Raw genomic sequence first — 17309 nt, 5'->3', positions numbered from 1 at the left:
GTGTTCTTTTCAAAATACATTAAATATAATCGTGTACTATGGCTATCAAGAATTGAAGTATGTGATAATAAGACCATTTCTTGTTGTGCATTATCAAGGAGCCAAATTAAATCTCCCAAGGATCTAAGTCTTTATTTTTAGCACTTTCGGTTCCATGAAATTACCATCGATTTAACTGTGATCTCTGAAAATATGTTAAGTCAAATCATATAACTTTATTAAGCTATTTCAAAATAGATTCAGGATAGCTTAACACACAAAAGGAATGCTTTAAAACTTTCCATAGCGAATGACATGCATTTGTGTTCACATGGTATGATGCAATATAGCATTGTATACAAAATTCAAAATAAATATCTTAAGTATGATCATATCACTCTCAACAATGCTGTTTCAAAATTGATTCAGGATATCATAACAAATACGAAAAGAATGCTTTAAAGCCTTTATAGCAAATGATGAGCACTCATATTCACATGATATGATACAAAATAGCATTCCATACAAAATTTCACTGCATTCACAACAGCAAAATAACAAAATGAATGCTATATGCTATATAAAGCCTTCATATTCACATATATGATACAAAATAGCATTCCATACAAAATTTGACTGCATTCACGTCAACAGCAAAATAACAAAATGAATGCTATAAATTACTTAAATGGTACTCCAAATATATTTACACAAACACTAATACAAACTAGATGTTACATCAACATATCTCCATCATTTTAATTATCTCCACATATGTGTTCTTGTAAAATAGGTTTAAGCATAACCACATTTTAACTTCCACATGATTCAACTATCTCCACCATTTTAACTGTATTCTTGTAAAATAGGTTTAAGCATAACCATATCACACTGTCAACAATTTCACTATGCTCTTTCAAAATAAATTCAGGGTAACATAACAAATACAAAAAAAAATTCTAAAGCCTCTGTACGGAACATATATTCATCTTCACATGATATGATACAAAATAGCATCCAATAGGAATTTCGATTGCATTTACATCCACATAAAAATACAAAATGAATGCTATAAATACTTTACTCCAAATATATTTACACTAACATAATATAATACAAACAAGATGCTACAAATGGCTTCCACATACGATTCAACTATAGTGATGCTAATGAGATGGCTATAAACGAACCTTCCATAGTGGGTATAAAAACTTGAAAATCCTTCCTGATGTCCCATCAAACTCCCATTTTAATCGATATGATTAAAACTATAAGCTAACAAGCTACACAAAATGTTTTGTGCACGTCACTCCTTCATACCATACAAATTTACAGCACGAGGCCATGTTTCTCCGAATACATCTGGTTTCGAATACTGCCTATCCCATGACCAAGGGACATCTGCAAAGAAATTGATATGAACCCTCATAAAATTTAAAGATAACATATGAGGTTGAAATATTTAAACAAACCTGACAAAATCTTTCGAAAATAACATACTATTATTTCATTTATATAAAAGATAAAATGAATACTATCTTAAAGAGCTTCCTCTGTAAGTAAGCTGATGACGTGGTTGTTCAGAGAGCATAAAAGAACTTATTGATATCTACGACGGTGCTTTTTATTAGTATGAATACAACTAATACTCCCATGCATGAAGGTTCAATAAATTGCTTTGAAAAAAGACCACATACATGATTCTCGAAATTAACATAATAAATGCTCATAAGACAAGTATCACAGACAAAGGCTATGAAAGTACCATCTGGGCCATAATGTTTCGGGGGAATCTTGTAAGGTACAGGAAAGAACAATCTATTGCATTCTTGTTGTTCGTTCTTCCCTTTTTCATAACATGTCGTGGCAAACATTGTTGTTTTCCTGTCCTTCATGCTTATTGTCACTTTGTTTTCCACATGTTTTACCTGCTAAAAAATTATCCAACATCATTCACACTTTTCCATCATACATTAACTTTATAGAAGGATAAATCAATTGAATGTTGCAAAGACCAAAATGCTGGAAAATAATGACTACGTCAACTTATGTCTCTTAGACACTGCCCAACTTTAGTAAAAAGTGAAGGATTTCAACTTACATTCTGATTTGTGCATGAAAACTTTGTTTGAGTACTTTGCAATGATGGCAGAAATAGAACTCCAAGCTGTATGATATTCAACATTTCAAAAAAATAGTTAAAAACTTCAATATGATATAGTACCGATTTCAGTAATTAAAACTCACTAAACCATATTAGCACTAACCATCATATGTCTGTAAATAAAAGTTCAAAGCACTTCACAATCCAAAAAGATGCATGAATTTTAATAGAAAAAAGTTTCATAGAAAAACAGCCCATAAGCCTTATGAAAGGTGAGACAAGCTCAGCAACACTGACAAAAAAATCAATTCTATCAACTTGTCTTAAAGAGGGCAAAATGGCCATTGAGATTCGAAATTACAGTTATCCATAAGTGCAATTTATATTTTTCATCAAAAGAGAGAATAAATGATAATACATATGTTCACAAGGAACTGGAATGATGCAACTGAAAAAATGTAATCGGAAAATATATGACTCAAAATGGATCCTATCTGGATAAAGGGGGCATCAATCTAAAGTGGCTGTAATTCGGATCTGTGATGAGGCATATATGCCCCTCATCTAGGGTTTGTGGGGGATAAACCTGAAACCGTATGATAAGGAATGACTACTATCTGTCACATCATGCAGCAACAACTGAAACTCTGAAATACAGACCAAACCAGGACCGATGCCCAAATATATCAGGGCAGGGGCAGAACCATAGTATAGAAGGGCAGCAGAGGCTGGAAGACAAAAACGGCTACAATCTTCAGAACAAGACCATCTGGACTAAAAGAATAGTTGCACCAGGGACTACCGCCAGCAGTAAATAAAAGTGCATCATGGGCCATACAAATTCGAAATTGATATCTTTGCAGACCATTGGTTAATCATCCCTGAACATACACACATATAGCCTTTGATTTTTACACAGCATCCCCAGATGACACAGATTAATGGAGGTCATTCCCAACTTTTTTTAAGCTTCTTTTGAAAGTTGCTTTAAAAAATAGGGCATGTGTGATTCTGATTCCTGAATATGCTAAAATGCATTCAAGAGAACGCAGTTTTTCAGTGTTCAAGAAGGAATCAAAATATAGTAAAACTAATCAAGCATTTATTCAGAATTTTTGCTTGCACTTCAAATAGTAAACACTGATTTTGCCATATTCAGAGGTACAAATCCGTCCATCCCAGATCCATTCATTTTAATTCAAAATCATAATCTCTTTCTGCGTAAACATTCTAATACATACTTCAGAAATATAAAGAATTGGCTAAGTAGCCACATGTAGGTTTTCATAGTTTCAAACATATAGAAATTTAGTAGTATTTAGCTATATCTGATCAGATCTATTTTACGAAGCATGATTAGTATATCATTCTGATTCCTGAATATGTTCCAATGAACCGAAGCGAGAGAACTACAGGATGTGATGAAACAGTTTTTCAAAGACTTCAATAAAGAATCACAATACAGCAAAAGTAATTATTTCGCGAATTTATTCCGCACCTTTGATTCCACTTCACTTCTACATTGAGAAGCATGATTAAATAATGAAAAGACAATTGTGCTGCTGCTAGAACTAAATGAAGAGAATATACATTAAAGAAAGAACTAACCTCATAAGACCGAATCATGAACTGAGATCCATTTTTTTGCAAAGCCCCCCATGCGGCCTTACTTAAATTAGCAGATGTCAAAAGGAACCAACTGCATTAAAGCAAATGCCCTTACTGTATGTTATTCTTTTATTAGTCTAATATAAATGAAATATTTGGATTCTTACGCCATATCTTGCCCGGAATATCGCAAATATGACTTGAAGTGTGGCATGGCCCGACTGTCAAAAATGTAAGGGTTTTCAATCAGTACAAATTATTGTTGGAATCTGGTGGCAAGATATAGATGCACTACCTTCTCCCTGAATGATCTGCTTCCCATTTTCCCCAATAATTCTTAAGGAAATCCTTCTCTACATTTTTAAAGGGACTTGGAATTGCATTCCCTGCTCCATAGCCCTACAGATAAATATCGTAATAACGGATCTCACAATGAGAAAGAACAACCAAAATTATGCCACTTGTTTTGAATTCTTTTCTATGTGACTTTGCTTTCCCAATAAAAAGTTCGCGAAATTGAGAAACGTTTTTTACCTCAATAGAGCATCTCACATCTTCAACAGTTGGCCATAATACATGAAATTTCCCTAGACCTAGTGGGTGATTTTGTGAAGTCCTTCCAGCAGATGTAGAAGTAGTGAATTCTGCTAGCCACTTCTCATCCAGTGACCCAAGAGATGAGAACTATAAATGTAAAAATTTGTCCAATCATGATAATTCAGAAAATATTACAATATTCAACGAGAACACAACATCACGTGAAGCAAATTTACAACAGAAAGTTACAAATGGAAAAAGGAAGTAATGAACATGTAAGGAAACCAAATAAATACCTGATAGACGAGAGGAGAGTTTTTAAATTCTTCCTCAAACCTATGCTCATCAAGTACAGCGCGAAGTTTCATATGACCCCATTTCTTCAGTTTATGAGTTTGATGATACCCAGGCACAGACGCAATCAGCCGCACCTGATACACCGGAGACATTTGGCATATCAATGAGTAAATGACACATCCATAAATTCTCTATAAAAAACGGGAATACATTAAGGTTGGATTTCTTAAATTCAAATACTTATTCCTGCAAGGACCTATCTTTTATATTGTTGCGAAGCATTGCTCCCAATTATTAACCGCTTATTTGAGAGACAAATATAGATTATGTTGCATAAGAGGCCAAAACTGTTGGATATAAAGATCTAAGAGCTGTAGATTTGCATATTTATAAAAGCCCTTTCACACAGCAGCTCTCTTAGGAGCTTCTAAGACATATTTGGATCACTTGATTGGTATAAACTGGCTCTAGTTTCCTAAAAATAGGTGATATCTCCCGCGAAAAAAGTTCTACAAACAAAAGAATGTTGCTGCTGATTTAGTTTTCCGCGTGACGCTTCTTGGAGAGGTTTTATTCCAGTGCAGAAAAAACTTTGTTACACCCGTATATTCAAATTCAATCCAAAATCGTTCCACATATTCCCGTTGGTTCCTAGAACCCTGTTGAGTAGTTATTTGTTTCATAGCAGCAATATTTCGAATTGCTACATTTAAATTTCAGTTTTTTGGAGTTAACTTCAAACATCAATAGACTTAATTTCCAAGTTTATTTTTTGGTTTAAATGGCCAAGACTACAAGTGCTCTTGAATCATTGTACGAGAAGAACATGCTTTGGAAAATGAGAAAGCAACTACTTTCACAGACCTTGGATGGTCTAACTGGAATAAGAAAGTTGTAACATGTATTCAAATGGCTCTGGCATATGAAATCCTTGTGAACCTCAAGAACTACAACAGTACCTATGAATTTCGGGAAAAGCTAAGAGTAACATATGAAAACACTTGTAAATAAGGGCATTTGATGAGAAAGCTAGTGTCTATAGAATTGGATGAATCAAAGACTGCCAATGAGTATATATTCACTTTCACGGGCATATTCAATCAGTTGCAAGATTTCGGCATGCAAGTCTTTGATGATAGGCAGAAGGCCATATACCTTCTACTAAGTCTTCTTTGAAGTTGGGAGAAATTGTTAATCTCATTTTCTCACGTTTGATGGGGCTAAAGGCTCTATCTTGAATGAAGGGATAAGAAGGAATTTCAATGGTGAAAGTAATGGCTCTGATAATGTTGCTTGTAGAAGAAGCAGCACACACTCTAATGCAGAAAAAAGAAATACGATCAAGAGGAAAGTCAAGTCTAATAGTATATGCTACCATTGTTGTAGAAAAAGGCCACTGGAAACCTGATTGCATATACTTTAAGAAAGAATTTGCACACTGGAAGAATGCCAATGACAGGAAGAACGATGCAAAAGAGAAATTCTAGCGATATATATAGTTCTAAGGACAAAGAGAAGGCCAATTTGGTCTCAAATGTGGTCATTGAAGAGCTTATATTATTGTACTACTCGAACCCGGGAGAATGTGATGCCGTGTGAGAAGATTCTTTAGACCTTTTGTTGATTTCTTTGAGTGATTCCTCTTTTTTTATAATTTGTGCACAAAGACCGAGGCATGCACTTGGGAGGTGAACGAAGGAGACAACGCGAACAAAGGAGGTGAAGGTTCAGAGGCGAACGTAGGACGTGAACAAAGGACGCAAACAAAGGGGCGAATAAATGAGGCAAACGAAGAGAGGCAAAGCCCGCTCACCGGCAACTGCTTAACCCTCCTCACACTCACCCATGCACACGCACGCACACACGCACACGCAATGGCATAGGGTACAACACACAATTAGCATTAGTCACACGAGATTAGCACTAATGCACCAAATAATGCCACGTGTATGGTGGCTTTTACAACGGTTAAAGAGTTTACAACAAGAATGAAGGGAGGCTTGGAACTTCTGGTGAAGATGAGCCGAGCCTCAATGACCTCAGGGAAGACGAACACGAGAACGAGCAAGGATCAGGTCGGGGAGATGACTAGTACAACAAAGATGAGGCAAACAATGATTTACTACCTTCGGCCCCACCATTCTTGGCATAAATTGGAGGATGGGTGGTGTCGCATAAATGTGTGTGCGTATGCTACTCGAGCAGGACCACAGGGGTCTTGGACTAGGGCGGATGTGAATGAAGATTGTTCTCGAATGATCGGAGGACTCAAACATTGAGGGCACTTTGAACGTAGAAGGAACTTGAAAGTTCAGAGAACTCAAACATTGAGGGAACTCGAACATCCCGAGGACTTGAACGTAGAGGGGACTGGAATGCTCAGACGACTCGAACATTGGAGGGGACTTGCATATAACTGAAGCAGCCACTCAGATCACACCATTAGTGAAAAATGAGTTTCGACGATTGAGTAGGGGGGACTATCACGCGATTAACGGTTTAACGCACGACTTTAGCAAGCGATCAATAATATAGGCCAAGTATAATGCCCAAATCACACCATTAGGCTAAAATGAGTTTCTTTTACATATGCTAAGTCGGCTTCAAAAAATAACACCATGAATGCAATGGCTTATACAAGTTTAAAAGTAGACAAAAAGAAGAAATGGGAGAACGGTGCAGCGATTTAGAGATTTAGGGAGGGTGAGTCAAGTGGACCGCCGAGACCGCAACTACTACCGACGGTTACAGCGAATTTGTGTCAGAGTAGTGTCCTCTAGCCACTCTGTGCTCCGTTCGAACGACCGATATGCGAGCTAGCCGAATCCCTTTACAAAGTCGTCCACGCGTAACGAGATTTGAGATGATGAAGACCGCGACAACCTCATTAGTAGAAGAGGAGGCAGCAAAGAAGAAGCGAAGAAAATGATATACCTTCCTGAAATCCCAATGTCAGGCTCCAAAATCCCCGAAAGAGAAACATCGAAAGTTGAGGAGCTCTTCCTTCTCCCCCAAAGCCAACAAAAATGCCAAAAATCTAAGCTGAAAAAAGTCAAAGAAAATAAATCAAGGAAAAAGCAAATGAGTCCTCATCCCCACCTTTTATAGGGAAGAGGCACCTCATTTGCATTAAATGCAATTATTCCTCTTTTTCTTCGAAAAATAGAAGGGGAATAAATATTCCTTAATACATGCCATACTGGCAGAGCTTCGAACTCTGCACTTACGATACTAAGTCAATGGCCCTAACCACTAAGCAGTTTACATTTACTAGTTATATTTACATTTTCCTATTTACATATACAGAGTCTGTGGCTTCCCTACTTTTGCCCTTTTCAATGTTTTCCACTTTCAAGCACGCCATATCAATACAACAATTTGGTGGAGGTGGATGTCGTGATGTGGCGTGCTCAAAGATAGAAAACATGGAAAAGGGAAAAAATAGGGTAGCCATAGGCTGTGTATATGTAAATAGGAAATAGATATATAATAAGTAAAACTAAATATCCTAGTGATTAGAGCCGTTGACTTAGTAGATTTGCTGCAGAGTTTGAATCTCTGCCAATGCATTGCGTATTATTAAGGGATATGTATTACCTTTTGATTTTCGAAGAAAGGGGGAATAATAACATTTAATGCAAATGACACACCTCTCTAGTATAAAAAGAGGGGAGGAGAACTGATTTTCTTCTTCGTCAAAAATTTTCCTTTGCTTTTGGGTGTTTCAATTCGGCTTGGGGAGAAGAGCTTTGCATTTTCAACATTCGAATTTTGGCATTTTGGAGCTCACTTAGGAGCTCTGCATTTTCAAATTTCGGATTTTGGCATTTTGGAGCTCACTTTGGATCTCTGCATTTTCAACATTTGGATTTTGGCATTGAGGCGATCTCCCATTTCCTATTTTTTTAGATTTAACCTTGTAAAAGCCACCGCATTTGTGGCATTAATCGGAGACGCGGGCTCATCATTTTGTAAAAGAAACCTCGTTGTCTAATAGAATGTTTTAGGCCTTAAAACTTGGTGTTTGTCATTAATCATGCGTTAGTCGTGTGCATTAAACCATTAACCGTAGGATCATCCTCTCCTTTTGATCGTCATTGTTGTCTACATTCACATCGTCGTCTACATTCGAGTCCTTTGCATCATTCAAGTGCTTGAAACTACGTTGGAGTCCTTGGCAACGTTTGAATTCTTCGCTACCTTTGAGTTATCCGAGCGTTTGAGACCCCTCTATGCTCGAGTACTCCGAGCATTCGAGCCCTCCAAGCATTCAAGTCCCCTAGCATTTGAATCCTTCAAGTGTTCCAGTCCTCCAAGCATTCAAGTCCTTTGAGTGTTCGCCGTCTCCTCAGTTTTCCAATCACACCTTCATTCACGTCCTCCCTAGTCCAAGACCCTCGTGGTCCCACTCAAGTAGCACACGCACACCAAAATGTTCCTGCATTGAGAAAAGCTTGTTTGTTGATCAAATTGATGTGCCTGGATTTAGCATGACTTTTGAGAGTGGAGCTTGGAAATTGACGAAAGGTTCTAAACTTGCGTCAAGGAACAAAGCAAGGGTCTTTGTATTGCTTGCATGGACCTTAACAGGAAAATTTGTTATTGTTGCAAAGGCTGAGTAAACAATTGGTCCATAAGATTAGAAAAGGATTGGATATCAGGTTTAATGTCAATGACACTAAAATTTTGATAATAGAGCATTCCACTCATAACCATCTTTGCATATAATATATAGCCATTTTCACTATCATGGTGAGCACTTTTCAAAAATATATAGACAGAAGTTCTATATCCCATAGAACGAACAAAAACGAAAGAGTTCTTCAACAATATATGACCCAGGATCTACATAGTCATCAACTGCTTCTAATGTCCATTTAAGTAATGGTTGAGCCAGGCTTTTGAGTTTAATCCTTAAGCAGAAATAAGGAACGAAATATGTGAAGGGTGTCTTTATATGCTTGATATTCTTGACTAGCAATATATATTCAACATTTTGTAGGATATAGATCTATCAATTATCAATATTAAGTTTCAAGATTGTCAAATAATGAAATGAAACAATATGTTGTGTGTTAGCATCTTCGAAAGGCCAAAGCCGCAACACAATTCTTTCCGATATAAATCCATCAGATATTAATATATGTCCATCCAATCAAGATTTTCTAAGCCTTACATCAAGTTTAAAATTTTCCAGTGAGTGGTTGACAACATCGTCTCTTTTAGGCCCCTACAACCTCTCTGTTCTTTTAGAAAAATTATATAATAATTTTTGAATGTGTAATTTATAACCAATATCACGCTAATGTATCATCAGAAGTTAGCAAAATACTAGGAAGCTGAAGAACTGAGGTACCTTTGCTGAACTATAGTCAAAACCTCGAAAGAATTGTGCATTAATCTGAGTATTTTTACTCTTTTGAAGAGTAACACTGCATCCATTCCACTGCAAGAGTAGATCACTTCACATAATAATTCAGTATATGTTTTATCTAAAGAAGAATCAGTCAGAATTCCAACCTGTAAAGCTTGCAAGTAGTCAATCAAGTCCTCTTCAAATGGTGATGTTGTACAATTACCTACTTCCTTGTATGGAAAGTCTTGCATCCATAAGCCTTGAGTTTTGTTGTTCCAGTCTACGTAAATCAGGTTTGCAGTATGAACAATGACCCGAATTCCTGTTCGATAAATAAGTAGCATCGCCTTTGAATGGTGAGTACCATACGATATCGGAAGAGGTGGCTTATGCAACAGCCATCTTGGGGGCTTTCCTGCCTAAACACATTATAGAACTTAATCTTTGGCAATCTTGACATGGAAAGAAACAAAGACACAGGAAATCCGAAACATGGCACATTATAACATGGTAAAAGGTAAAGATGTCCTAATTTATTACATACCTTCAACATCTCAAGTGAACCCCCACTTTCACCATGTACAATTACCACGTTTGGAATCTTCTGGAGGATTGGGCAAGCTGCAATAGCATGGCACAGAAAATGTGGGAAAGATAAGTAAAGAAAGACAGTATCTTCCATGTTTTAAAAACTCCATAGTTTTGGAAATCCGGTTTCAATTTTCAATTGGGCATCTTATAGGACATTCCCAGATACCAATTATTCATGCTCATGCTAAGTTGTACTTGTAATTTTGTCCCAGTTTTCCTCCATGTATTTGATGAACACAATAAGCCCTTTTAGCATTATAAACACCACCTACACAGTTTACAAGACAAACAGACAACTTGTTGAAGGAACTTTATTTACTTTCCACAGAATGCAATAAAAACCCTCCATGTCATTAGGTGGAGAAGCAATATCGTGCATCTAGCTAAATGAAGCTATCCCTTAACCTGGAGTATCAAAGATAAATACTATTCAAATTAAAGCATCATTGTACGATGTGTGCATTACAAGATTGAAAAAACAAAGAATGTGGACCGTTGATGCGTAGGAACTAAAATGGAGCATAATTGCAGATGACATGCCAATGCAAACACAAAGTTGTTGTAAACTACACTAAGTTAAATGTATTGTAGCTAACTCTATTAGGATAAGAGAGCTAGAGTTTTCATATGTGACTGTAGGGATAATAGAACTCAGGTTAGGGTTCCTTCATATAGCATCTAAAACAAAGCTAGCCTAGTGTCCAATACGGATCACCGATCATAAATATCATGAATAGAGAAATGCTCATTTCTACAGATACTCAATGGAAGAACAATGACAGCTGTAATCTAGTAGCATGGACTGCAAAGAATACCACAACTTTAGGATATAGGTCTGTACAGTTGGGTGTCCAATGTGGATGACCAATCATAAATACCATGCATAGGGACATCCACATTTCTACACATAATTGGATATGTCAAAGGGAAGAACAAGAGAGCTGTAATCTAGTAGCACAGAGTGCAAAGAATATCACAACTTTAGGATATAGGGTTGTACAGTTAGCGAATTCATCCCCAAAGAAGGGACATCATCCTTCATAGGATACATGTTCCTTGACAAAGAAACATGTAGAATAGAATAAATATTTTATCGTCCATGATGAGGCCAATTTTGACCTATGGGACCAAATCAACATATCATCTTGTATGTGACTTCTTCCTGAGAAGGGGGGTTACTATTCTGTTGTAAAAACTCTCGATGTAAAATAATGCACAGACATATGTGCTGACCCTTCTTGGTGGACATTTGAGTATGACACTCACATTATCATGCCTGTCTAACATCATATGATGAGGAAACAAGAGACTAAATTTCAATTTATGAATAACAATTTACTGTTTTAAGATTTGGCGCCTTCTTTGTGCTTTTGTGTTTGTGCAATGTCTTTGTGAACACCCCCCCCCACCATAAGAAAGCTACTTGGCCAGCTAATCACCATCAGTTTCATTGACTCCCATACTAGTATTTGGCGTTATGACATAATTCATATGAAAATCGTGCTGCTCATATTTGATGTTGAAACTACGTAAGTTACTACCAACAGATCACTAGCGCTTGGACTTTAATTAATGCTATTGACATATGACTAAACATTGAAAAAATAAAGCACAATTTTCTTCCATTCATAGTGGGAAAGGTCATGACACTAAACTTTCTAAAAGTGATACATGAACCACACATACAATTACAAAAATGAGTTTGATATGGTACACATACCAGACAGTAACCATTCAATATCTATCATGTAGTTGGAGAGCATTGCAAATTCAATATCACCCTGCCAGAAATTTGAAAACCCTTAAATATGATACCCGTTCAGTTACCTAACCACAAACAGAATTAACCATAAAATAAGTTTGTCCACACCACCATTCTCCAAATGCATTCAGAATATATCACAGATGTCAAACCCATAAAATGCATTTACATCAATTGTTCAATATTTTTCTTAGAAAATGAATTTCTAAACCTGAGGTTGACAGAGAGTCATATAGCATATACAGAAACACCATATATTGCTGCATATGAAAGTAGATAATGAATAAAGGATGTTGCCATCAATCCCACCTAGCTTCCCTCACCAAGACCAATAAGGATATTATAGCATCCAGAATATAAGAGAATAATTTATCATCCACAAGGATTGGAAAGTCATTTGCTATCAATGCACTTATCATTCCCTCATCGAAGTAACCCTTGATGGGATCAATCTCTACTAAAAGTTACCCTGTTTCACAATTTTTAGTATTGTGATAAATGCTGCTCACTGATCCATCCCTCATCGAATGCAAAACTCTGTTGAATCTCAATATTTTTCAGTTCCTTGGATATTGAACCATAAAATCCAAAGAAAAAGTCGTTCTTCTAAGGAATACAATTCATCTAGATTCAATGATGCTGCCCAAAATGTGTGGCCTGCTTTGATATTATCAACATATACTCTCTTTTCCATGCAAATACCCTATAATTCCTCTATGGGTGCAAACATTTGGTAATTCCCAGTTTGGGGCCAGTTTCCACAGCTTATATTTTTCTGTTGAATCCCTTTGTAAAAATGGTCCACTCACTATATACTAAAATTGATAGTGGGAATTTAGTTACTCTCTTTCAAAACAAACACTTGTGGTTTGCATATATCATTCTCAGAACCCAAACGAACCAACCCCTTGCAGTTACAATTTCAATATAATACAAAAGTATTACCCGATCTCAGATGAGAATTAGGAGTTTAATTTCTACAAAGTTCTGATTGTCATTTAACCTTTTCTTATTTATTTCTGAAGAGTGCAGTAGCACCCGAGAGATTTGAATTCTCATTAAGTATTCAATAAGCATAGGCCTTAACAGACTATAGACTCAAGAGCAGAAGAAATAAAGTGAAGCACCCGAGAGATTTGAATTCTCATTAAGTATTCAATATGCACAGGCCATAACAGACTATAGATGCCAGAGAAGAAGAAATAAAGTGGAGTATATAAAAATAAGATAGGAAAATCAACTACCTCGATCACATCTTGAATGCCAACACAACCAGCATTGGCCCAGCTTGGCAAACCTCTTACTTTAAAAAGCTGAAAGGTGCTTGGATTACAGCCTTGAGTAGCTCCTTTTAAATTTGAGCACGATGTTGAATCATTATTTGTTATAGCATTATTTTTCCAACTTGATCTAGGGTTAGATGCATGATCATAAGAATTTTGAGCAGGTCTATCTTCCATATCCTACACATATAATGAACTACTAAAACCATTAGGGAAATATGTGTTATAATTTATTAAACAGACAAGCATGCATTGCTTACCTGCAATGCCCTAGCCAGAGTTTCATCCATCAGTTCTTGCCTCTTCCTTTTAAGAGACAGCCCGTTCTCCTCTGAAGACATCACAGAGGCCCAGCTTTTACCTGAATATTCAGTTAATTTAAATGGATATTTTCCTGGAAGAAATTCTAGAACATCCCCAATGTGTACAACCCGCTTCTCTTGAGGCTTGATCTCTTGCCTTGCACTTTCTGTTCTCAATACAATAGGATTCTGCCCTTCCTGCATACATCCCGGATGCAATGAGGATATATAGCATCTACATACAGAGTTAACGAAGTGAATCAAACAAGTACTTTAGAAACAACATTTCATATGCAGCTACTAGCTAATGATTTATCAGTTGACCAATAAAGAACTCTGGTTATTCCTTGAAACTGTGTTGTTTGATCTCTGTCTCATAAGATCCTTGTTTTCAGATCCTTCAAAAGTCATAATGATAAGCTTTGCCAGAGTGAGATTTTATGATATACAGGTTCCAACTTCCCATCGGTACATTACGAATATGAGATGACCGCCTGGTAATGGAATCTGCGGGCAGACAGTTTTCACATGCATCATTGGGAAATGTGGCCTACAGATGAGTTTTTCTTGAACAAGATTTATGCTACATGCCTTCATGCACGTGTATCAGCAGCATCATATGCCATCATGAATGGAATCAGGAAACATGTCCAGGATGCTAGCCAAAGACATTAACCACATATTCCCTAGAAGTGTGGTACAATACAACTAGAAACAGCATGATGGGAGTTTTGTACACATGATTCTTCCATTACCCATGTTTCATTTCAAAGAGGAATTAATGCTAAAATCCTCAAACTACCAAACAACCTCCCTAACCACATTGTGTGTTTCCTGGAAGTCCACAAAAGTGAAACTCAAGAATCAAAAAGAAATCATTGTAGGAGAGTGATCAAAAAAATTATTGTGGATTTGCAAATCAAAGCCCTATACAGCGCAGATGAGAATTAGGTATCTCAATTGATTTTGACATTCTGGTCATTGATTCATATGTCAAACATGTTTTTCTAAATTGTTTGAAGAAAACTAAGGATATTCACCACTGTGACTTGGAACGTGCCATCATTAGATGCATGTATGCTAATATGTTTGCGGCTAACATGTTTGCTAGTGATCGCTAAGTCATTCCGCCCAATTGAATTATATCCCTCGAAAAGGGTGATGTTCCGACCGCTGGTGCCTAACCCATCAATTTCTTCAAGAGGAACCAGAAGACCAAGTTGCAGCTGCAAAAATGAGGTTCAATTTAGCTTGTCAATTTCATAGTGTTTGAATTCTCCAGATATATGGAATAGCAAACAAGAAAAGGGATCAAATCTTATTCACATTGTCACAATAAACTTAAGGTGTGGGCCAAGATATTTCCCATTCATCCATTAAAATTTAAATCTCAAGTTGAAATTTGAGACCTCATAACCAAGATCTTTCACGGTCATCCATTAAGATTTAAATCTCAAGTTGAAATTTGAGATCTCGTAAACACTTTCCAACAAACATTCTGTGCCTCTATGTTCAAGGGAGGTTGTGATCTCTCTCACAAACACTTTCTAACAATAATTCGATAATGTTCAATTCTCCATATGTATCACATGTGCACATGAAAATGGATCAAACCTTATTTTGTTTGTCAGTTACCTTCTATTACTTCTATCCATCAAGTTTTGAGTTGAAATGGTGATCTCTAATATACATTTACTACCAGACTTTCTACCTCTGTAGGAGAGCCCAATTCTCTCATAAACACTTTCTAACAACAGTGTACAGAGATTTTCTCTTTCCTTGAAGAAATAAGACACCAAAATAGAACCATTTCTATTCATCTAAAAAATAGGGATTCTGTGCATAAACAACTTTCTAGCATCAATTTACGAATTTCTTCTGTTTTTTATTGAATTTGACATCGTCTCTCATATATTAATCTGAGAACTGATCTCTTTTTTTATTAAATAAGACCAGAATGTCACAACATACGGCAACGTACATTTTCTCTGACTGAAACAGCGATTCGATTTTCAGTAATTATAATACCTATGTTTTTTCCTCTCTTCTTCTACACAAAACACCCGATTTTCTTCTTCTTTTATGAGAAATAAACCTTCATAAAACACCTTCTAACAGAAACTGCCGAATTTTCTTTTGCCTTCGTTAACAATAGACACACAAAAAAAGAAACCCACTGTCCATTTCTTGCAAAAGCTAAAATCAGACAAAACAGGCACCCTTCCTTTCTTTGCTTAACGGAGCTAGAAACACAAAAGGGCCACCAATTTTTTGCAGAGAAAATAATACAAATTCTTCCTCGTGAAGAAAGACATGGAAGCACGCACACAAACACAGATGAATCACCTGTGAGTGTTCCATGAGCTGAGGAGAAACTCGGGGGATGAAGAAGAAGAACGACGGTGAAGAAGAAGAAGAAGAAGATTGTCTCTATGTTTACTGAAATTACAAAAGTGCCCTTTCAAAATCCCCAAACTTGGGGTCATAGAACGTAATATTCGTGTTCCTGCAAGCATTCAAACGTTTGGAAACGAACACGTTTGAAAAGGGAAAAATACGTGCTCCTTTTTTTCAATTATTGTTATTATAATTTAGCTCGCCCTAGTGGTAAGGAGTCATGCTTTTGCTGTCTATGTCTTGGGTTCGATTCCCAATTTTCTCATCTCTTTCTCTCTCTCTCATTAGTACCATGTCATAGCAAAATTTTATGTTAGTGTTTCTTTTATTTTTTATTATTGGAACTAAGCACAACCTAGTGCTAAGTTGACGTGCTACTATTACTTGTGTCTTGGGTTCAATCCCTAACTTTCTCCTATCCTCATGTTAGTGTCATGTTCCTTTTTCTTCTTTTTCTTTCTTTCTTTGTTATTAGAAATGAGCTCACCCGAGTGGTAAGTTGTTATGCTACTACTGCCTATGTCATGGCAAAATTTTATGTTAGTGTCATTCCTTTCTCTTTCTTTCTTTCTTATTAGAAATTAGGTCACCCTAGTGGTAAGTTGTTATGCTACTAGTGCCTATGTCATGTTTTCTTCATATTCTCGAATATACGTTTTATGAGTTTTTGATCGTTTCTTTTTCTCTTTCTTTGTTATTAGAAATTAGGTCACCCCAGTGGTAAGTTGTTATGCTACTACTGCCTATGTCACGTTTTCTTCATATTCTTGAATATACGTTTTATGAGTTTTTGAATGTTTGATTATAGTTTATAATGACATGTTTTGATTCAATCTCTATAGTTCATACTCATTTTTTTGTAAAGTTCTAAAGTGAGGGTGATAGAGATGTCTTGATTCGCATCCCAAAAGTATGCATGTCATACAATGTAAATATTGCAACCATACTTATGTTGGTGGTTCACAATGAATTAGAGTCCACTTATTGGGATTGAGAGTGAATCAATATATAATATAGACCCTAGTCAATCCAATCCAATCCAACTTTGAGATGATTTACCATACACGTTTGATTGAATCATTCTCGAACGCGA

At 36.4% G+C, this 17309-nt stretch overlaps 1 protein-coding gene across 2 annotated transcripts; it reads right to left on the bottom strand.

The window, feature by feature from the left end:
• Positions 1–950: 950 nt before the first annotated feature.
• Positions 951–16268, bottom strand: TDP1 (tyrosyl-DNA phosphodiesterase-like protein). Of its 2 annotated transcripts, none has more exons than XM_087336376.1 (16): positions 16166–16268; positions 14860–15045; positions 13778–14017; positions 13479–13697; positions 12193–12253; positions 10426–10502; positions 10046–10300; positions 9882–9971; positions 4525–4659; positions 4226–4375; positions 3987–4090; positions 3859–3912; positions 3692–3782; positions 2081–2146; positions 1745–1910; positions 951–1380 (listed from the first exon to the last, which is right to left on the bottom strand). In XM_087336376.1, exons 1-16 carry the CDS (start codon positions 16178–16180, stop codon positions 1286–1288), a joined length of 2004 nt encoding a protein of 667 aa, XP_087192502.1. In that variant the 5' UTR covers positions 16181–16268; the 3' UTR covers positions 951–1285. The 2 variants fall into 2 exon arrangements, with proteins under 2 accessions (XP_087192502.1, XP_087192503.1); XM_087336377.1 differs by having other exon boundaries at positions 1745–1907.
• Between the last annotated feature and the right edge of the window lie 1041 nt (positions 16269–17309).

This window comes from Azolla caroliniana, unplaced genomic scaffold (genome assembly GCF_043228905.1).
Source record: "Azolla caroliniana isolate FFs.n. ecotype wild unplaced genomic scaffold, voAzoCaro1.0.p SCAF_21, whole genome shotgun sequence".
NCBI classification, from domain to species: Eukaryota; Viridiplantae; Streptophyta; class Polypodiopsida; order Salviniales; family Salviniaceae; genus Azolla; species Azolla caroliniana.
The sequence above is the reverse complement of the archived record's forward strand: the minus strand, read 5'-3'. Positions and strand labels throughout refer to the sequence as shown.